The sequence below is a fragment of the Pyrus communis genome, chromosome 1 (genome assembly GCF_963583255.1).
Source record: "Pyrus communis chromosome 1, drPyrComm1.1, whole genome shotgun sequence".
Lineage (NCBI taxonomy): Eukaryota > Viridiplantae > Streptophyta > Magnoliopsida > Rosales > Rosaceae > Pyrus > Pyrus communis.
The window spans coordinates 13,110,054-13,121,804 of record NC_084803.1 but is presented as its reverse complement, the minus strand read 5'-3'; the positions used below and the strand labels follow the sequence as shown (position 1 = coordinate 13,121,804).

At 37.4% G+C, this 11,751-nt stretch overlaps 3 protein-coding genes across 3 annotated transcripts; 1 reads left to right on the top strand and 2 right to left on the bottom strand.

The window, feature by feature from the left end:
• The first annotated feature begins 977 nt into the window (after positions 1–977).
• Positions 978–3,476, top strand: LOC137731670 (uncharacterized). Its single transcript, XM_068470855.1, has 7 exons — positions 978–1,353; positions 1,454–1,564; positions 1,854–1,922; positions 2,135–2,266; positions 2,658–2,735; positions 2,822–2,953; positions 3,037–3,476. The coding sequence occupies exons 1-7, from the start codon at positions 1,147–1,149 to the stop codon at positions 3,226–3,228; spliced, it is 921 nt and encodes a 306-aa protein (XP_068326956.1). The 5' UTR covers positions 978–1,146; the 3' UTR covers positions 3,229–3,476.
• Positions 3,477–3,486: 10 nt separating this feature from the next.
• LOC137731660 (probable protein arginine N-methyltransferase 1.2) lies at positions 3,487–6,583 on the bottom strand. Its single transcript, XM_068470843.1, has 9 exons — positions 6,245–6,583; positions 5,716–5,726; positions 5,460–5,615; positions 5,267–5,330; positions 5,018–5,160; positions 4,686–4,773; positions 4,426–4,541; positions 4,165–4,315; positions 3,487–3,887 (listed from the first exon to the last, which is right to left on the bottom strand). The coding sequence occupies exons 1-9, from the start codon at positions 6,483–6,485 to the stop codon at positions 3,682–3,684; spliced, it is 1,176 nt and encodes a 391-aa protein (XP_068326944.1). The 5' UTR covers positions 6,486–6,583; the 3' UTR covers positions 3,487–3,681.
• A 910-nt stretch (positions 6,584–7,493) lies between these two features.
• On the bottom strand, positions 7,494–11,751 carry LOC137731651 (uncharacterized). Its single transcript, XM_068470830.1, has 16 exons — positions 11,608–11,751; positions 11,473–11,522; positions 11,133–11,193; positions 10,876–10,971; positions 10,639–10,788; positions 10,091–10,222; positions 9,657–9,784; positions 9,433–9,475; positions 9,273–9,356; positions 9,057–9,098; positions 8,757–8,827; positions 8,608–8,661; positions 8,391–8,496; positions 8,208–8,276; positions 7,890–8,033; positions 7,494–7,729 (listed from the first exon to the last, which is right to left on the bottom strand). Exons 1-16 carry the CDS (start codon positions 11,743–11,745, stop codon positions 7,628–7,630), a joined length of 1,470 nt encoding a protein of 489 aa, XP_068326931.1. The 5' UTR covers positions 11,746–11,751; the 3' UTR covers positions 7,494–7,627.

Below are 11,751 nucleotides of genomic sequence, written 5' to 3'. Positions count from 1 at the left end.
GGGTCGGGGCGTGTCATAGTGTACTTTGATTTTGATCTTATTTTACCTCTTAAAACTCAAAGTTCGTTCACATTGCCTTGTTTTTATTATTTCCGTTCGAAAAACATCAAATATGTTGATGTGGATTAAAAATTACATTTTTAGAAGGCTTATTTTTAGTTACATTCTCTAAAACTTGATTTCATTCCCACTTTGCCCTTGAAACTCAAATCTATTTAATATCAAATTTGAAACAAAACAATCTAGAGTGAACTTTGAGTTTTAAGAAATAAAGCATCGGCTTTTGAGTTTTAGTAGATAAAGTAAGATTAAAATCAAGTTTCAGAGAGCATTAACAAAATATTAGCTTAAACTTAACAATTATTTAATGAAATACACAAAAACAAACCAAAGTCGAGAATGTATTGGATTTTAAGGAATAAATGACGATTTTTGAATTTCAAGGCCTGTAGATACGCTTTGTTTTTTCCTTCCTCTTCAAGGATAGATTTTTGAATGTAATTAGAACACGAGGTGGTATACCATGTGTTACTATATAAATAGTGGGATATAAGTGTTAAAAAGTTAATAACTTAAAAAATATAATTTTTCACCACTTATATAAAAACACGTGATATGCTACTCATAATGATGAGTTGTTGTTCCCGTCGAGAGATTTGTCAATGTGACCGTCACACAAAGTGGTACATTACGTGTCTTTATATAAATGGTGAGTTATGTGTGTTAAAAGGTTAATAACTTAAAAATTAAAAATTTTCACCACTTACATAAAAACACGTTGTTCCCGTTACAACTAAAAATTTCTCGTTCCTGTCACCTCGAACAATTTTTCCTTCTCAAGACGACCATGGACGTGTCGTCTCGTACTCTATTGGTTGAAAAGTGGAACCACCACATACGGTACTCTGGCTAGCCAATCAGATGCTGAGAAACACGTAAGCAGCCAAGCAAATCGATTTCACGACTACATCGTTGTACTGACAAAACGAAAGATTGAACCTGCCAAAATATAAACAATCAAGATCGTTTCTTTTCTGGTGAAAAATCCTCATAACGATCCACCAACTTAACTGCCCTCCTCACTGTTCGATTCAAACTCTGCGTTCTTGTTCAAATTCTAAAGAGAGAGAAAGAAGAGAGAGAGTTATGGCGAAGCTGAAGCAAATTCTAGTAGCTATCTCAGTGTTGTTGGCGGTGTTAGCGTCCGTGCCATTCTCGGAGTGTGCTAAGAAGCCGGCGGCCGGCGCCAGGAAGGAAGACATTCCTTTCATCAAATGCCAAGTCTGCGAGAAACTCGCATCTCAGCTGCACCAACAAGTCGAGAAGAAGCGAGCTGAGATCGCCCCAAAGAAGGTATTGAGATTTCCAAGTGCTTTTGTTTGAGATTTCGATTAGTGGGTTTTGTTCCTTGTGTTGAATTTGATTGAGGGTAGTTTGTTTTTTTTGGCGATAGATCTCGGAGTATCAGATTATTGAGATTTCGGAGAATGTCTGTAATTTGAAGAAGCAGGAAGCCGATTGGATTTTGCAGATTGATATAGTTGAGAAAGGAGATAAGTTGGAGGTATGAATAGCAATTGTTTTGGGTTTGATTTCGGTTTTAGAGCCGTTTGATGTTTTTGGATCTTGCTTTGGAGGTATGAATTGGTGTTTTCTGTGCTTTTACTTGATACGGTGTTTTCATCAGAGAAATTATTGCTTTAGTTTCATGAAGGAGAACATTTGTTTCTCTGCGGGTGTATAGCGCAAGTATGACAATGTCGATGCAGTTGTACAAACTTCAGTCGGGTATTGTTGTATAGACACTTTGTTGTTCATTGTCCTCACCTGCTAGATCATTTGTTACTTTTCAGTTGGTGGATCAAGGTTCTGAAGGACAATGTAATTCCGAATGCAAGACAATCGAGCGAGCTTGCCAGGAGGTGAGGTTTTCTGGGTAAATTTGCTTCCTAATACAATTGTTCCTCGAAGCCGATCTAGTTAGATTCGCTGCCTTTTCCTTTTGGTTGACCGAGGAAGTCGACGACTGTCGAATGATTTCTTAATAGAATAACAAGTGATCATTACATATTGAGATGAAGTTAATCTGTTAGACTGTTACAATTAAACTAAGTGCGAATGTGGAATATTGCAGGTTTTGGGGTATTCTGATACAGATGTTGCAGAATATCTATATACATCCAAGCCTGACCTTGGTTCATTGGTGAATTATCTATGCAAAGACCTCACTAAAGCATGCAGTACCAAGCCTCCCCCAGTTCCTAAGGTTAACTGCTTTCTTTGACTTGATATTCGATTCACTTCATTCTTTGCGCAATGCGTGTGCAAGGATCATGCTATTAAAGGTATGCAAATTAGGTTTTTGAAGCAAACAAAAGATGCTGGCCTTGAAATTTGTTTTTACACTCATACGTGACCACCGATGGTATCTTTTTATTCCATAACCTACAAAATTTGAGACCCTAGTAAGATTGACATGGAGATTTGTGGCTGCTGCCTCGCATACATGTTAATCTCTAGTCTCTACCACTATTATTGAGGTCTCTAGTATCATTATGTTACGTAGGATAGCATTCTAGATGTTTCACTTTGCACAACTTGTTCCACGATCAAGACACTTTACTTTGATACCCATGATATTTTCTTGTGTGTTCCAGAATAGGATTCCTGGGGAAGCTTTCGTGGCCAAGTCGGAGAAAGAAGCTGAAATGGAAAGGATGATGAAATCTATGGAGGTAATTGTCCTTACATCGCTGAGAAACTTCATACCATTCTAGTGGTGCTGAACTTTTGAGCTATATTCTGCTTTACCATTCTTCAGGGTATGCCAGGAGCCCCAGGCATGAAGATGTACTCAAGAGATGATTTGATGAACATGAATAATTTTGGTGGCAAAGATGCTGATGATGAAGATGATGATGACGATGATGAGACTCGGTTACCCTCAAATTTGGTAATTACAGAATTTTAACTTCAAAAATTCTCCAACCAAAATCGTATTGTTTCTATCAACATTTAAAAATTTTCACTCAACAGGGAAAAATCATGAGAGAAAAAGAGAGTGCAAAGAATGACTTGAAACAGAAGATCACCACCGGAATTGTGAAGACCAGAGAGACACTAAAGAAGCATGCAAACAAAGTCTCTAACTGGTTACGGCAAACATGGCGGCGAGTGAAAAAGACGGCTTCAGAGAAGAGTACAAAGGGCAACAAGGGAGAGCTTTAGAACACAAACTCAAGAGAGTTATAGGAATTGTAGTAGAGAGTAATCAGGTTTTTGTTAATTGTATCAATATGCTTATGACATTTTAGGTAGAAATTTTGATCAAAAGTTGGAAGACATTTGCTTGAGGTTTTACACTACGTTGTTTTTCATTGCAATTGTATCAATTTCTGCTACATTGCTCGAGTTTTCGTGTTTATGCGAATGAAAAATCTTAAAGAAAGAAGTAAGAACAGATGAGATTTATAGAATTGCAAGACATCAAGTAAAATAGATCAATTCAAAACCTTTTAGCACCAAAATTTTGACATTACAATTTTAAGAAATGAATAATTCGAAGTACATAGGCTACAATGCTGCCTCCTAGCACACGTCTAACGAGAGGCAACAATCCACAACACTGAGTTTGTTGCAATTATGGATTGCTTTCTTGATGGAGCAATACCAAAGCGCAACTTAGCGCATTTTGTAGCATTGAACCCTTGAGACTGTGCATCGTCGGCCATTTAACGAATACTTGAGCACTATGTCAATATCACGGGGATTCTTTTTGTTTTGCGCCACAGTCATGCTTCCGACAATTGACTCTCCTTGACATACTGTTAGCACATCTTCCAGGTACAGGACTGTTTGCTTCCAGTGAGTAGACCGTGATCTTGGCCCTGCATTACATTTCACTTTGTCAGAAAAGATATGATTACCTACGGAGAAGCAGGTTGTATACACCATACAGTAGTTAACTGAAAAAATTGAGTTGCGGAACACCACACTGAGGAAATTAAAACAAATTTACTAAATGGATAAGAATGAATGCTGTAGAAAACGCTGGAAACCTATGAGAAATCTATTCTTTTCCATTTCTATGTTGCTATAAATGGCCTTATCAAACTTTGATCCACAAATGAATAAAAATAAGAGGTAAGGCACAAAATTATTGACCTGTGGAAAAGCCCATCAATTTATGACACTTCGTAAATGACACATCAAAGTAGGCTACAAGAGCATGAATGAAATCATCACGCTCAGCAACAAGCTTGAAAGGGGCTGTGAAGGACGCATCTCCTGGAGTCATCTTAGATATATCCATTGTCTGAATGAAGGAAACTGAAGAAAATTAGTGGAAACAATTGACAGCACAAAGGGGGCAAAGACTTACTTCACGTAGTGTAGCAGGGCGAAAACAGGATATGTGTTTCCCACCTTGAGTAGCTGACTGTTTGTAACAATTTGGTTTTGGTCAACGGTGTCCACAAGGGGCTCCATCATGGCTTGCTTCTTGATGCAACTCATGTCAAAGCCATAAACATTGTTCCAAACTGGAATAACATGAAAAGTAGGGGCAAGAAGAAAAAAATCAACAAGATGCACTGCAAGCTACATGTTCATTTGTGTGACACTAAAGAAAATTTGAGCCTCCACAGATGCTAAACCGGACACACACAAAAATTCAAAAGGCTTACATTCTATCTTGTCCTCTTTGTATTCTGCATCCTCAATAGCTGTCAAAAAGAGAGACGTTTTGTCTGGTAGTAGAATTCCATCATCTACCTAAAAGAAGAAAAGACAGAACACATTCAAAAGGTTATGCCATGGCTCCATAGTTTCTATGCAAAAATCAGCAATTAGCAATTAACTAATAGGACCCTAGAACACTACAACTGCAATGACTATCCCTTGAAAAGGGTCACAGGAACCTATGGCCCACCCAACCGAATGGATAGTTTGCATCAAGTTTAGGTATTCTTGACCAAGATACCACAAACAACAAATTTGGAATGTAAATACTACTTACAAGCCATTTATCACGAGCATAGAGGACCGTATTTAACATATTCTCAAACAACAAAAAATATCCCATCCATTCTGAGATAATAATATCCACTTTAGGGACTGGAAGCTCAATTTCTTCAATCTTCCCCTTCAGAACGGTTATTACTGCATTTATCAAATAACGAATGTGTAAGCATAATACTCAGTTTGTCAAACCAATGTCAAGAGATTGAACAGAACTACATGCAGGTATGAACTTCAAAAACTTTACAATTAGAATATCCGTTTGTTTCAACAATCTCTTTTGCCATGTCAGCCATGTCAGAGCACTCAACCTGTGGGTAAAATAATTTGTTAAGTCAATAATATTAAGTAGACATAAACAAACTACATTGGAAAATAGGAAAATACTATGCATTCCAAGAAATTGAATTTTTAACAAACTTTCATTAGGAAAAACATACCGCATAAACATGCTTTGCGCCCGCTTTTGCACAAAAGAGGGACAAAATTCCAGTCCCAGCTCCCACGTCAAGAACAATCTTGTCCTTTATTAGAAACTTATTCTGATAGATAACATTCTGATATGTCTTAGTCCTCACTAAATCTTTCAACATTTCCTGCAACATAACAATAGTCAGTGAGCACCCAATCAGTATCAGCAAAAGGTTACAAGAATGAAATACAGAACCGTTTTGCATCCAAGCGCAATGCACTTACTTCATGAATACCTGCAATCAAAGGAAAACACAAAGATAAGCCTTTCGTAGCAAGTAACATCGAAACTGAACAAGATATTAAAAAAACAAATCAAAGCATGGTTATTTTGCGACTCGCTCTATTACTTGGTGCCATTAGCACTTAAAATCAAAACTCCCAATCAACTAAACTAGCACAATATCTAACTTCGAAAACAAAATCCGACCAAGTTCGAACTTTACAAAACCACACCCGAGTTCAAAACAAAACGCAAACAATTCGAGACCATTCTATTACTTGCTTCCATTGCACCTTAAAGCACGCTCCCAATCAAACGAAAACCAGCACAAAAGTCTAACTTCCAAAACAAAATGCAACCCAGTTCGGAACTTGCGACCCACACCGAAAACCCAATCACGAAAACTAAAAAAAAAAAAAAAAAAAAAAACCCCTTTTCCAATCTCATTATCTAAGTTTTCAGACCATCCAAACCAAAACCCAGAAGCAAAAAACAGAGAATCGAAGAAAGTTTGTTTCTTTTTTTCTTTACCGAAGTGAGAGTAGGAGTCGAAGTAATAGTCAGCGCTGGTCTTGCCATCGGCTTCGACGAATGAGACCTCCGGCTCACCCATGGAGTCATCGACGGCCTTGTCGAGCTCGGGGTCGCACATGGACTCGTCGGGGTTAGAGCTCTCGGGGACGTCTTTTACGGCTTCGCCGGGGTGGCCGAAGCCCGCCCCCGAGCCCTGGTTGCTGCTGCTGCTGTTGTTGGTGTTCTTTCGGCGACCCATTGACAGGCGGATTTAGGGTTTTGCGAGGGATTTTTGGGTACTTAATGGGCTTGCAGATTTGAGCTTTTATTTTTTGTTTCCAAAATTACCGAAGTGGGAGTTGGAGGTCGTTTTCCTCTTCAAGTGGCCGGAGACTTTGGTCCATGCTGATGAAACGACGTCGGCAATAGTTCCAATACACAGTCAACCATGTCAATTAAATGGATTTTTTTTTTGTTTTTTTTTTGTTTTGGTAAAACAATGGATTATTTTTAGTTGAAGTTCTACAAAAGTGCTTTAATCAGTTAGTAACTTAATGCGGTGTTAATTATTTGTTTGAATTTTTTTTTACTCCCGCCTATTGTGGAGGGGGCATAGTTACCCTACTAACACAAGAGCTTATGACGTGCTTAATTTGACCTCAATATGAGATGATAATGAATCAATCACCCACATGACTCAACAATCACTTTAATGCCCTACTATACTTAATTGCAAGCCAACACTATCAAACTCGACATTTGTTTGAATTCACTTCACAATTAATTTTATGATAGATAATATTTTAAGGTGATCAATGAAGATTTTCTTTAAATGATTATTACCTTAACAAGTTACTAACTACCAACTTAACTATCAGTGCTTCAGCGCTCGTGTGAAGCTTCCAATGCCGATGTTGTGCCCTACATAATCAACATTTTGTTAATAAGTTGATTCAAAATTGTACAAAAGTTGTCAAAAGTGCAAATTTTTAAAACATCACGGAGAAATTTACCATAGCGAAAATTATATATACATTCTAGAAGTGTTTGTTTTACTTTGGAATTCTTGTATCGTTCAATGAGGGAAAATATTGAAAAGCAAGACAAAGCCAAACAAGCTACCTTTTACTACAATGGTGGAAAGGTGTTGAGTCATCGCATGATGACGTGATTTCGAACTCCGTCGGTGGCTAATCTAACATCTAATCTTACAAAATCTATCGTTTGACCAAAAAAAAAAGAAAAAAAAAAAAAGGCAAAACAAGAGTTGAGGAATAACGACCATACATGTATAGTGAAAGTTTACAACAATATTCAGAGAGGATGCTTTGTTTTGTTTCATCTTATTCTTCTTTCTGTGATAAATAGCAGAATTCAAAGCTCATGGAGAGCACATCAAAGTCATTTATCAAGTGGCCATGGCGCCCCTGCCATTACTGCTTCAATCTCCGATATTTCCCGAGGAACGTTTGTCATGTTCTTACAACCGTTAGCCGTGACAAGCTACAAAATGCAGAACCGAACCGGGTATAAGCACATATCACCAGTACAGAGAAAATAAGATATGCATGAAATCACAAAGGCTGAAGTGAGATCAGCAGCATGCCAGCATGTACAGTTTTAGGCATAGCATAGGAATCATAGGGTTCAGAAAATGGGGTACCACATCACTTTCAATTCGAACTCCACCAAAACCTTTAAACCTACTAACTGCTTCATGATTGAAGAACTTGGCAGTATTTGAGTTTCCCATAGCTGGAACCAACAAAGCATCAATGAAGTAGCAACCAGGCTCTACCGTTATCACCTACAGAACAACCCACCAAGACAAAGCGTCAAATGCAATAGAATTCATTTTCGCCAGGGTTCAGAAAATAAAGATTCAGAAAACCGGTGAAAGGATTTGATATTTAATTATTTATATATTAATGGGGAAAAAGGAATAAGAAAGAAAAACAATCACGCAAAATTTGATACTAACCATTCCCTCTTGGAGTTCTCTTGTTGTACGTAAAGACTTCAATCCAGGTTCTTTTGATCTCTCCGTTCCCTGCAAATTATGCAGTTGTTCCCAAGTTCCACCAAGGAGTAATGCCAAAATTATTTAAAAAATTAATTCTGAAAGATAAACCAGAAAGGTATAGAATAACTTGTTGAAAATAACCTTTGGGTAGCCACCAGGATCATGAGTGTCAATACCAAGCAAATGCCCAAGACCATGAGGCATAAAAACAGCACCCAGTCGTTTGACCATCATATCATCAACATTCCTAGAACCAAGAACCATGAGCAACTTATGTAAAGTTATCCTCCCGAAACTAGTGAAAACTTGCACATAATTGGAACACTAGAGTATACAATTGAGATACAATGATTGTTACCCGACTAGGATCCTCCCTCTCTTCAATGATTCAAGAATAACCTTTTCTGCTAGTCTGCAAATTATAAGGAGGCAAAGAGAATCAGAATTTAAATGATATTTGCAAAAGCCTAAATATTTTTCGTAGAACATATTTGACTTTAGTCATACTTATGCATATCAAGCCAGCTTACTCCAGGCTTCATTGTGGATATGACAGCATTGTGAGCATCAAGGACAGCCTGCAAAAGCAAGATAATTAGACACGAAAAGTAAATATGTACTAGAAAATCCTATAAATCGTTGGACGCAGAAATATGAATGTTGCGTAAACTAAAGCAGGCGCTACACACCAGTCAGGAGCCATAAGCACACACATCATGCATGTGTGCACACTCGTGCACCAAAACCAAGCGCAAGAAGAAAAATTATAGAAACAAAAAATGCGACAATAACGCTTAATGCACTTACATTATATATAAGTGCTTGGTCAGGGGTAAACTTTCCGTTCACCTGCAGATAAAGTTGAAAGAATTCTGAGAAAACCTCAGGGAAAATTCAAACAAATAGGCATTGTCCACAGTACCATAAGAAGAGTCTCCTGCTTACTTCTATTTATTACCCTTCAGTTCAGAGAACCTCAACCATAGCTAAAAGAACAATTTCAAACAAAATGCACATACTCACTGGGTAAGAACAAGTGATGTCAGAACCATAGAAGTTGTATTCAGCTCCCATATCAAGCAATGCCAAATCTCCATCTTCCAAGATCTGCACAAAAGATGTTACGAGTTTTAGCTAATGTTCATAATTTTGACAAAGTACTCAGTAGTGAAGTATAGTGTACCCTGTCATTCGGAGCTGCTGCATGCCCATAATGGAGAACAGCACTGTATTTTTCAAAACAATAGATGTTTTAGCAATATATTACAGTTGAGGTTTAACCTCAATATCAATATATTCACATCCTATAATGAAATAAAAATGATCTGTTAATTACTGGAACCAACCGGATTATTGGGACTACCTCATGGAAACAAAAACAATAACTTTTGATGATGAAAAGCCTACCTATTATCACCAGTAGCACAAATACATGTGTACGAGCAATGTCTACAGCCACCATACATGTAGGTGTGGTGAAGAAACATACTTTCCAGCTGATACTCGTACATGCCTACCCTAATTTTTCTCATGACCTGGTCAAATGGAAAATTGCAAACATGACTAAGAAAAAGAGAGTCAAGTTTTGAAACATTCTGATGAGAAAGAGGCAGAATCAGGATTTCAAAGTGCACAAAGTTCATGCGGTAGTGAACTAACTGATCCATTCCTAACTCCTAAGCTGCTTCTTGCTATTAGAAGTACATAAAGGGCATGTACTCACAGATATACTTTCAAGGATGATACGCAGAAGTGTTAAATGGACGTTTATTTATTAAAATACATATATGATGTATATATCAAACACATTTCTACAATCGAACATTTTCATAAAAGATTACCTCCACATGAGCTTCAGAACTTATATCATTGGCAAACTGGATAAGGGCAAGCTCCATATCTGATTTTATAACACGGCATTCAGTCAAAACTGGATGCAAGGTAGTCAAATCTGTGTCAAACTTATCAATCCCCTATACAAAGATTAAGAAAATATATTAAAATTTAAGAATCTACTTAAAGAATATGAAGTTTACTTTATAAAACCAATGAAGCTTGTTACCAAGTCCTTAACATCATCAAAACTATTGAAGGAAACATATATACCTATTTCAAGGTAGTTATGCTATCAGTCAAGCAACAACAACAACAACAACAACAACAAAGCCTTATCCCACTAAGTGGGGTATGCTATCAGTAAAGCATTATAGAAAAATTTGTTTGAAAAGGAGAATGCAACATGTCATTACCATATATTGTTGTTATTTATTTGTTTAACTATTCAACCTAACACCTATCACTCTCCAAGGCCAGCCATCTTAACCATCCTAACCATGAACTTGTGTAGCAAGTCTTATTCTGAAAGTATTATTTGAAACGGGGCGTATACCTGAAACTCCGCGGGTTTCGGGAATAGATCACTATCAGTGTTGATCCCATGCAAGAGAAACAATACAGGTTTACCGGATCCCTTGTATTCATCATGCAAAACTGTTGCGATCTCATCAGTATAGTGTACCGTGCTAACCATATATCTTTCCTGCAAATGAACAACACAAATGTGAGCTAACGACGAGTAATGACTGCATCATATGTTGGCAGAGAATGTATTAAAATTAACAATCACCTTGAAGTAAGATAAAGGCTTTATCTCTCCCAACCAAACGGCATATTCAGCAGGCAATCTCGGAGCAAAGAGAACAGCCTTCCCTGTTGCAATGTCCTTCGGGAAAAATGGAACAAAAAGATCAGTTCCGAACAAAAATTACGTGTGACCCACAAAAGCTTATCTATTTCAGCTTCAACATTACATAAACAAACACCTAACAAAGATAAATTCACATTCGAGAACAACCCGAATGTCACAACTATATATGTACTTACTATAGCTCCATAGAAACCAGGCTCTCTTACGCCAAACAAGTAAGCAAAGTAACTCTCTTGTCTGTAACAAAATCAAACACTAATCAGAAAATAAGCAAACAAATCATCCATCAATAAAAAAAGGCATTGATCTTTCGAAACCAAGTTAAATTAAATGGAACATTTTAATCTCTAATATTAAAATCTAATCACACTGGATAATCAAAATGTCCATTTTACATACTGGGATTCCATTAAATCAAGTAATACTTAATCATGCAACGCAAAAACCGAAAGCTAAGCTGAAAATAAATAATAATTTGAAACTTGATTAATAATATTAATTATTTCAATTGGGTACCTGAAGAGCTCGGTGTGATCAGTGTCATAGCGATTCTGCTCTTCGCCTCCCTGAAACAAGAAGTTGATCAAAAACAAAGTTTATTAATTTTTTTTATGAGATTTATTGAATCGAAATTAACAGAAAGTGGATTACTTGGAGGAGAACGAAGCCGTAGAGGGGGCGGGAAGATTCAGAGAGGTGGCGGCGAAGTGAATTGAGGAGCGTTTCGCGGTTGGTGACGTGGAGCTCCGGTGGGACTGGAAGAGGAGTGAGAGCCGACGGCGGAGCCATGGGAAA

Bases quoted from the DNA above. Each gene is read 5' to 3' on its own strand.
- LOC137731670 (XM_068470855.1), top strand. From the start codon at position 1,147: ATGGCGAAGCTGAAGCAAATTCTAGTAGCTATCTCAGTGTTGTTGGCG. The intron at 1,354-1,453 runs GTATTGAGATTT...TTTTGGCGATAG, and splicing joins CTGAGATCGCCCCAAAGAAG to ATCTCGGAGTATCAGATTAT. The intron at 2,267-2,657 runs GTTAACTGCTTT...TGTGTGTTCCAG, and splicing joins AGCCTCCCCCAGTTCCTAAG to AATAGGATTCCTGGGGAAGC.
- LOC137731660 (XM_068470843.1), bottom strand. From the start codon at position 6,485: ATGGGTCGCCGAAAGAACACCAACAACAGCAGCAGCAGCAACCAGGGC. The intron at 5,331-5,459 runs GTATGTTTTTCC...TTTTACCCACAG, and splicing joins GCGCAAAGCATGTTTATGCG to GTTGAGTGCTCTGACATGGC. The intron at 4,542-4,685 runs GTAAGCCTTTTG...ATGTTATTCCAG, and splicing joins CAAAGAGGACAAGATAGAAT to TTTGGAACAATGTTTATGGC.
- LOC137731651 (XM_068470830.1), bottom strand. From the start codon at position 11,745: ATGGCTCCGCCGTCGGCTCTCACTCCTCTTCCAGTCCCACCGGAGCTC. The intron at 10,972-11,132 runs GTAAGTACATAT...TTTTTCCCGAAG, and splicing joins CTGGTTTCTATGGAGCTATA to GACATTGCAACAGGGAAGGC. The intron at 8,662-8,756 runs GTATGACTAAAG...TATAATTTGCAG, and splicing joins AGCTGGCTTGATATGCATAA to ACTAGCAGAAAAGGTTATTC.